General features: G+C 39.9%; 1 protein-coding gene across 3 annotated transcripts in view; it reads left to right on the top strand.

Moving 5' to 3' along the window:
• The first annotated feature begins 1,128 nt into the window (after positions 1-1,128).
• Positions 1,129-10,077, top strand: part of LOC306703265 (uncharacterized protein) — a 92,303-nt gene continuing 83,354 nt past the window's right edge. For all 3 annotated transcript variants that reach the window (XM_079169177.1, XM_079169179.1, XM_079169178.1), the window contains exons 1-4: positions 1,129-1,215; positions 3,901-4,023; positions 4,670-4,744; positions 4,835-4,934. In XM_079169177.1, the coding sequence (XP_079025303.1) occupies positions 3,936-4,023; positions 4,670-4,744; positions 4,835-4,934 (263 nt within the window). In that variant the 5' untranslated portion in view covers positions 1,129-1,215; positions 3,901-3,935. The remainder of the gene's footprint in view (positions 1,216-3,900; positions 4,024-4,669; positions 4,745-4,834; positions 4,935-10,077) is intronic.

Here is a 10,077-nt window from a genome sequence, read left to right as displayed (position 1 = left end):
TTCTTAAAAATATAAAAAAGATAGGCTACTAGTAACAGAAAAGTAAAGATTTCTCTTTTCATAACTTAACTGCGAGACAGACGGCAATTTATCTACCGCTAACAATTTAAGTAATTCAGTCCTCACTCGGAACAAAAACAGATAATTACTGAAAGACCAAAAATACATTCAATGCTTATGCTTGTTCACCAAAGAAATACAGCCATCTGCTTCACTGTAAGCGTCTCTAGCTCTTTAGACCATTTTCTCTGTGTTTCTTTAAACACATGACTGAAAAGTCAGCCTGTCTGTGTGTCCCCATGTGGTGAAGGGGCTGGTGCACTGAAATCATCTGTCTAAACAGTGACGTGTGGGGAGCCTGAGCACCTGTTTCTGTGTCTTCAACTGTTGGTGTGCTCTTTCAACAAAAACATACCTGTGCTTTAACCTTGCTTTACTTTTAAAATCACAGTAATGCAATATGGATATGTGGCACATAGATAGGCCTTGGTTGGTTGCTGTGACATACTACGTTTATAAGTCTGTTAAAACTGTGAAAGTAGTGGATGTTGAAGTTGTTGCCTTCCACTATGAAGTATTGCGACATGGCTTTCTGACTAAAATAGTATGTGTATATTGCTGTATAGCACTTTCTGCTGAGAGCTGTCTCTTTATAAAATCGTATAGTCCATTCTACTCTTTCGACATGTATCATTTGCTGTGTGTGTGTGTGTGTGTATCAACGTGTATCGAGATTATGTATGCGTAAAGACTTTTATTGTTTGATTTACTGCTAATAACACGCACGGAGTCACTTAAATGCCCAGCAAATCCACGTGGATTAGCCCTTCTATTTAGAAGATTTGATTTTTAAAAAAAAAAAGAAGAAAAGAAAAAAACATCAAACGGTGTTTTAATTCCCGCACCTGGCTGAGTTAAACAATAGAGTTTGTTTGGATCCCCGCTGGGCATTTATGTCCACTAATATGAAAGCTTTCAGCGCGTGTTCCTCCTGTTTGCCGAGGTCTCTTGTCAGTGCCTTTCAGTGATAATGACAGAGTGGGAGGGCCACTCGGTGTAACTAATAAGGACTGCGATCCAGCAGGCGATCCCACTGTGACTTTTATTTCCAAGTCCTGGAATCCGGAATCAGACTGATCGTCACACATGGATTATACTCTTCTTTTCGCTGCTTTTTGTTTGTTTCTGCCTTAGAGGAAAACTTTCTCACCAACTGTAAGTATTATAAACCACAATTAATTTAACAGTAAATAAAAAAAAAAAACCCTGCTTGATAATATCGTGTTAAAACCTGTTGAAATCCCTTTATAACGGACTCCTTTTGCATCTTTTTGTCGCTCGGTATTAAGTCGCTTTATTTCCCCCCCCCCGCGTGGTTTGATCGCTCTAACTTGTCTGTTGTCCGGGACACGGACAGGTTATTGTTTCTGATTTATGAACGCTCTGCAGCAGTGAGCGCGTGGACCGTACTGCATCACTTGTTAGCGGCAAAGTGCGAAATGTTCCGGAGACCGAAGGAACATCAACTGCTACATACTGCAATTATAAAAATAAAAAAAAATACATCCAGCCAATCAGCGGTGGCGTAGAGAAAACACGCTTCTTTGAATATTGCAGTGAAGGTATTGCGATTGACTGAAAAGTGGCTGATTGAATGATGGAGAGACGGGAGAGTAACTTGTCCAGAGTTTAGTGTTGTGTTGTCAGACGTGTCTGATGGACTAAAATACAATAATCAATTGAGGATTAAAATCCCTGCAGATGGTGCATCAGCATGCACACTGAACTCAATTTGGTAAAACAACGCATGGTCTTAAAGCACCAATTAAACTCCCACCGAATCCACCTAAATAATAGTCATGTATGTAGAGTAACTGTGCCTGCAGGCTTTAGAGATGCCCAGTGCATGCATTTGCAGAAATGAGGGGAATAACATTACACCTTCACACAGACAAGGAACGTGATACCCCTTGTAGTGCTGCTTGTCTACAGCCCATGCATGGTTGGAGTTGTAAGTGGCATGGTCACTTCATCTCCTGGTGCCATGATACTGTCGGCCTGCATGCACAACTTTATGATCCGGTGGGAGAACGCTTCAAGTGCTTGCAGCATGAATGGGAATGAATCATTGGCAAGATGCATTTGGATAAAGACAGTGGCAGTTAAGGAAGGAGAGTGTGTATTGTGAAAGATGATGTTGGTCACACTATGCACATAAATTCACTTAATGTGTCAAAGCCGTATTCTGGTGTACGGGGGTCAAGTTCAGTATCGGCTCTGTCTTCTGTCGTTTCCTTTCCCAGTGGGAATAGATAAATGTGCACCAGTAAAGAGGGATTATAGTCTTTGCAACGGGATTACAGCTAACTACATTCCAGGTACTGAAAAAAGCACGTTAGTCATTTTGAGTTAAGATTTGCCGCCTTATTTTCAGTAGGATTAACAAACAGATGTGACCCGTTCTGTTGTTTTTAGAGAATAAAAGACAATAGATTGTATATGTATTTATGTGGTGTCACGCTTAGATAATGTGCAAATGTGGGATTTCTTTTGAGTTTCGTCTTTCTTTTTCAAATCCTGGAAAGCGCCTGAAATTATATACTTTTCTTTGTGTGTTCAGTCATCATCACTATTCCAGCAGTGCACATTTATTTGCTGGCAAAGCAATCCAGAAGTTACTGAAAGTGTTTTATTTGAGTTGGAGTAGTCTGCCAAAATGGATTGACTTAACTTTGGAACACACTTTTACCATCCTGGTTTGGCAGCGCTGTTGAATAGCCTGAGAGACCCACAGTACTCGTAACTGGAGGTGTGCAGGTTTGATCCCTACATGTGACGTCCTTGAACAAGACACTGCTGACAGCTTACAGACCAAAACACAACAGAGCGCTAAAAGAAACAAAGATCAGAGACTAAAATCAGACAAAAGAATACATACATGAAGAGCAAACCATCACTTACTGAACTTATCACACAATAACTGTGACAGATACTGAAAACGAAATTTTAAATATTGATAAATCCAGAGAAAGTAAAATAAGGATAAAACTATTTAAACTTGCTATCTTGTATCTTTTTTAGCATGAGCTATACTGCATTTAGATCAACGTCTGACATCGTAATATCTCCCCATTTAGTTGCCTTTATCTTGCTGTGGATTGTATTGTGAAGTCAAGCTTCGGCACAGTTCCGCAGCTAATCTGTGGCGTTGACATACTGACCTAATGAAACACAAACTGTCTATGGAGAACAAGTGGCGCCTTGGCTCGCTACTTAAGAAACCCAAACCTTAACAGAAACATTTCTTGGTGTATAATGATTTAGCGGAAGTATAGACATCTCCATTCATCACTGTGTAGCAGGTGTTCGTGAAGACTAATGAATGAAGGACTCAGAAGTGCATTCTCCAGATTGAGTGACTACATAAACAAACAAAGAGGCTTTAAGGATAAACACGTTGGCATGAGAGTCGGGTCTTAACAGAATCAGATACAATTGACTCAACATTGTATTTCACAATAATACAAATTGCATATAATCTCATTTAGTGGAAGGTTTCAAAAATGAAAAGCTCAGGTTTGAAGTTATTTAATAGAACATTGTGAAATATGATTGCAACTAGAAAGTAGTGAAATCTGTTTTTGAGTTTTATCCGTCTTAGTTTGCGTAGTGATCGCCCCAGAGTCAATGTTTCTGTTGCACCCAGCAGAGTAGCACGTTTGGAATGAAAATCAATAGAGCTTCCTTGTTTGCTTCTGTCTGCTGTTATCTTCTGTCTGTTAGCTCTGCCTTTGTTGTCACTTGCATTCAGAAAAAATAAATATTTAATGGCACCCAATTTGACCAAGTATTACGATTGAACTGCATTGTGGAATAAAAAACTGTTCTGTCTGCATCCAGGTTTTGAAGTGGGACTGCTTTCTAGTGACGGAGCCATGATTGGCCTGTTAAGATGGACTTCTTTCCTTTGGACTGTACATTTAATTCCTTGCACTTTTGGAATGGCAGTGAGTGAACGAACAGGTATGTGTGCTTGTTGTCCAGCAACGTCTGTCTTTCAACAGTGGAGTGCCATTTTGAAAAGTATCAGTTCAAGTTTTTCTCTCAAATGTCCTGGTATCCACATAGAGCAGACTCGTGTTACTGTATGAAACGAGTGATCCCTCATTAATATGGCAGATATATGGCCTATGGCAGATATATTAACGTTTAAATATTTCATGGTTAAAAGGGTTTTGTATTACCTTCATCATATATATCAATATTTATGGTTCTTAATTTGTTTAAATCGAAATCCACCCTTTGAGAGTGTGGCAGCTTGAACTAAAACTTTAGACTTGTAAAAATGTCATCAGTCAGTATTCAAACAGTCAATCTCCAGTTCATTTTTGGTAAAGCAGATCTACGCTTGCCTCTGCATTACATCCCAGTCTTGTCTCGGTTAGTTATTGTATGAGTTTTGAACGTTTTCAAGGTTAATGGGAAAAAAAGTGAATTGATTTTCTGCTCTGATGTCAATTTCTGCTGTAGAACTGGAAAGGAAATGCACTGTGAAAATGAATTCATGATTCAATTTATCCTCTTCTCTTCTGTAATTCTCAAAACTGGTCCAAAATATAAATGAACACCTGTCCCCGGCACAACCAACTTCTTGGTGGCTTCTCTCTAGATGGCTCTTGTCCCCCTCTGAGTGTAGAGGATCACATGTTTTCTGATGTCTTAGATCGTCCCCTGGAAATCACAGGTATGTTCCGAGTGAACACAATTGCTTTGTAAGAATAAGTCAACAGCGGCTTGTTCAAATCTAGTGACACGTTGTTTTACCCGTTCACAGGATTTGACCTCACAGAAAAGTTTCTTCTCCGAAAGGGAACAATCACAGAGGACCTGGCGTCGTTTCGTTTAGGAGGCAGTCCACTCATTAAGCCAACAAAGTGAGTAGCATCCTCGTGTGTGCGTTAGCATGCTAGTGTGTGTGTGTGATCTGCATCATTTGGGTTCAAATGTTGTACTCCTCATAACATCTGAGGATAACTCAGACAGACGGCCTTCATGTCAACCATGACCGAGTAAATAATCTCCCCACAGTATATGCTGCTTCATTTCTACCACTAACATGCTCTTGCAATGGAACAGTAGCACATTGCAAAGCACGCTTTAGGATGCAGTCGCTCATCGAACATTAACACCTACAGGATATTACTGTTTCGCTCCCTCATGTACAGGTTCTGAATATGGATTTATTTCATACAACACCACATGATGCTGTGCAGAACATGAGGGTTTAAGCTTGCTTTCCTTCAATTCCGGTGATATTGTAAGATATAAAACAGTGTAGCCATAGCTGGTTTTCATGAAAGGGCTGGCTTGAGGCAACCCAGATATACCCTGCTCAGAGCAATAGTTCCATTTGCCTTGGCTAATAAGGGCAAGCTGTGAGGTGAGCTGTTAGACAGGGAATCATTTCAACAGAATTAATATATATCGCGTTTATTCTAGAAATCTCCTAAGGGCAAAAAGTGGGACATAAAGGAATGAAAAAAAAACGTCGGAGCACGTATTATAAGACAGGAATATTAAAATAACTTCATAAATTAAACACTGAGGTGCCATATACGGAAGACCTTTATTCCCCTGGTCAACTGGTTCACTTTGATGCTAAAATGATGATTATATTAGGGATTTAAATTGTATATAATATTTCACACTTTTACATTTAGTACCATCAGTTGTATTAGGAAAGAGCAGTGGCACATACAGTATGAACCGGTACGAGTTTCCAAACTTGGCTTTACAGTGAAGTTTAGGATTTAAAAAAAAAAGAAAGTGTTTTGTGATGTTCATTGTTTTGTGTCCTTAAGTTGTAACAGTGAAAGACAACTCTGTGTCATTCTCCAGGGTGGAGAGGATATATTTAGCATTTTTACATGACATGCGACTGCAAACATTTACTGCCACTCTCTCCCTCTCTGGCTATACGTGAAAGAATCATAGAGCCAGGTGATTTGTGAACTGCTTCCCTGTTCAGTCAGCCAGCCGAAAATACATTTACCTCAGTCCTTCCCCTCAGTCCGCGCCCATAGTGCAAGAAGATGCTGGCTCTCAATGACACTGCTGACAGTGTCATTGGTTATAGTGGCGAGACTGCGATCCCTCTCATATCCAATTATCTAAGTACTTTGACAGGTGATACTGCATGTCAGCTGAGGAAGGAAAGCGAGGGCAATTGCACGGAGCAGGAGGCCCCTCTGCCCCCGCCGCAGCCACTAAAACATTGCTCTCTTTTTACTCGCAAGATATGCAGCAATAGATGCTCGACTCTCTGGATCTTGCTAATGTTCGGCCCGCTCCTTGGCACAGAACACATTACGGAAGCATAGATCAGAGCTGACACACTCAAGGAACATTTGTGTGTTGGTGAGAAATTGCCCTGCTAAAATGCCACATGTATTCAAAAATTGCTCTCAAAGTATTAAAGCACAGTGCTGCAGTTGCTGTCTGTCTGAAGAATACAGTGCTTTTCTTTCTCCTGCTGTTCGGCAAAAGGAGATCAATGGGCGATTTTGATTTTTCTTTACTTGTTATTTGCAGTCAAGTAGCAAGCGACCTCATGACATTAAAGTTTTAGGACTGACATAGCCTTTGTTTTGCAAAATAAAACAAACCCAAGTATACTTATCTTTACACACATTTGTGTACCTTGAAAGTTCGAAGGCCTGTTTGTTCTTGTCTAGTCTTAAAGATGATAACTAATCAAATGGTCAGTATGAAGCCCAGCACAAAACGACATCATTCATTTTCCCAAATTATTTGACATAATAGCCATTGCTCATTTTGAAATAGGAATGAAACTAACACTTCCTTTGAATGTGCCCACAATGTCTCATAATGTGATATATGTAACTGGAATGCTATTATTAAAAATACTACTAACAAGTAAAATGTTCAATGGAATACAGTAAACCATTTTCTTATTATATGTAGAAGCTAAATATATCATGAATAATAGCGTGAATTATAGATTCAAAAGGAGCCACTGAGGCTGATATATAGTGTATCAATCAATCACCAGGGTTTGTGTTTGTTTATCAACCTGTGGCTCCGGTGGTTTATGACTCTCTTGTCAGCTAATTAATCATATGGGTTTGCTGCAATCGATACTGTCAAGCTGATTCACTCTTTTTTTGATTCATAAGCGTCTAGATTATTTCTGGAAAATACAGTGCTTGTCTGTACTTTTGATTTTCTGTCCACAAATATATTTTGTAACCATTTGCATTGACGTCAATGACCTTTTAGTGTACGGCATCACATAGCCTAGCAACTTGAAGTGCTTTAACTTGCCTATATTTGCTGTCAAATCCACATGCAAGGACTGTATTTTGTGTGTGTTCAAGGAAAATGACTCAAACGCACACAAGCAGACAGACAGGCAATTAACATTACAAAACAAACTTCATCCATTTAATAGTTATTATTCTTTCAGCTGTCAACAAAATATGCAGTGTAAAAAGCTGTTATGTGGTAAACAGATGTTCAGGTGATACTTCCAATAAGAACAACAGCGGGTCAAGGGAAATGTCCGTTTCTAGAACTTTCTCCATTTCGCTTTTGATGTTTTTCCAAAATGTTTGTATTTCTTTGGCAGTCCCAAACTCACCGACCACACCACAGTTTCTCCAGCATTGGTTGGTAGGATTGTTTTTACAGACACAGGCTGTCAGCGCGGTCCTAAACAATCTAAGTTTAACCTTCCAATCAAATTCTATCCATAGCTCCCAACAGCTACTGTAGAACATATGTTTTCCCAGTTGTCATCATCGACTATTGAATTCAGCTCCAGTTCCCATTGTCCTTTGAGAGTTATCTGATGTTTATAGCATTGGATTTTTGTAAATATGGAATATTTCGTTTTTTTGTTGGTGTGTTCAAACAGTAGGCTATAAATGGGTTACTATATTAGTTGGTTCTTTTCTTAATAGTTCAGTGATTTAAATGATAAAATGATAATACAAAGGCTTACTGGCAAAGGCAGCAAATCCAAACAGAAGTAGCCGAGAATCCCCAGGTTAACAAGAACGGTGCAGGTAAAAGGCTCAGGTAAAGAGCCAGGTTCAGGTTGAGGAGGCTGGAAAGAAAAGGCATGAAGCAACATGGATGATCAGGAGCAGGTGGAAATGGGCTGGTATACATGCTGTGGGGGGGTAATTGGGGTAGGAGTCAGGTGACTGGGGACTTGTGGGAAAATCTGAGGGCATCTGATGGGTGGATGGAAAATGTCAGGTCTGGGAAGTAATGCTTGGGTCTGGGGGAAGTGAGAAACAACTAAGGCAGCCGCCGTGACAACTTGTTTCACAGTCATAGCGGCCGTTTTGTTATGTCATGTGATTTTCTACCAATGAACGATTACACATTTTGATAAAACATTTCAACGTTGATTCGAGGCAGCGGATGACTCTGAATTAATTTTACGTCACCTAGTCATGGTGGCAGATCACACATTTTTGAAAGTCTGTCACTGGTGGCTTGCTGCTATCACAGTGTTATCTCTCCATTATGTACGTGTGTAGAGGAACACTTATTTACACTGGAATGACGACAACATAGCAGTCTCACACCCGTCAGCGACACACATGCACACTCAAATCAGTTGTCTCTTCACTCTATAAGATATCCTTCTTCCAGATTTTTTTCTTTTTAATTTGGCTCCATCACCGGCAGTCTATCATGCTGGCAAGCATAGCACTTCCACGTTCAAACAGAACAGGGGAGTCATGCTGAGAGGAAGTTATGGTCCTTACTAGCAGGAAGGATGCATTTAGTGTATAAACTGACATGGTTGATTGTCCACTTTGATCTGTTGGAGGATTCAGTGTCAGTGATAGGGATGTGAGCCAACTCGTCTAACATTTAGGTTTTGATTGTTTCAGCTACGGCAATCTGATTCCTCTGACTCGTTTAAAAAAAAATCCCCCGTGACAGGATTTCTGACAAGCCAGGACACTAAAGCCGCTTCCGGGAGATTCTCTAGCAGACCGGTAGTGTTGCTGTGACATTCTGTCAAACCATCGCCTTTGATTATACAAGGAGTAGCGCCTGCCAAGCAATGTGCATGGCCAAAGTCCGTTTCCAAGAGGGCTGATAGTTTCCAGAAAGCACACGGTGGTTCTTTAGAAAAAAAATGTAATTAGTTGTGATTATAACTCTTGTGGTGCACTATTTGAGATAATATATAGTACTTATGCACAAGTAACTGTTGCATAAAAGATCCGTAGCTCAAGATACATTTTTTGCTGCTCCTAACCGTTGTGGTTGTTTCAGTAATTTGGCTTTGAACCAGGCAAGACAACTTTACGTAGAAAAATCAAGCCTGTTGAACAGCATACAAACGCCACACGACTTGCATTGGAACAAAACGTTGTTATTGAATCCAGGAGGCTGTTTTTTCTAAAATCTGCCAATGTAAATTTATAAATAAAAGGAAGTTTGAAGATACAGGGTTAAAGTATATTGTAAACGTTTTTCTTTGTAGCATTGTAGCATGAAAGCAGGGGAGATGAATGCAGAGCTCACTCACTTACTTAAACAAGCAGAGTAACGTTTTCTTCCAAGCCTCAGGATAACAGCGTTCAAACCGACCTACAGCCATTTAGCCACAAATGGCAGTCAACACGAGGTCAAGAACCTTAACCCTGTGGGCCCCCAAAGATCAAGTGTGTCGCACTGTAGACAGACTGTGTTATGAAATAAGATCAGACTTCATGGGGGACTTCGTAAAGAAGGGAGCGAACTCCAACAGAAAACAGCCCCACTGTGTATTTCGCAGAGTATCTCTGTTGTATTAAATGTGTTATGTTATGCTATGTTCCATGAGTTGCAGTGTCGTGCAAAGGCTCTTGGAGTTTTCTTTTACATTTTTCTTCTATGTTGCTCCCTGCGTCTTATAATACCGTGTAACACATTTGCTACAAGTAGTTAAATGTACATGCAGCATGGAAATACTCTGTGTTGAATGTATTTTGTAAATCCTCATTTTTATAAATTACCCTGCCACTTTTCATATTGATTTGCAGCTAA

This window comes from Pholis gunnellus, assembly GCF_910591455.1.
Source record: "Pholis gunnellus genome assembly, chromosome: 11".
In the NCBI taxonomy this organism is placed as follows: Eukaryota; Metazoa; Chordata; class Actinopteri; order Perciformes; family Pholidae; genus Pholis; species Pholis gunnellus.
Note: the sequence above shows the minus strand (reverse complement) of the source record. Positions and strands in the feature narration are given on the sequence as shown.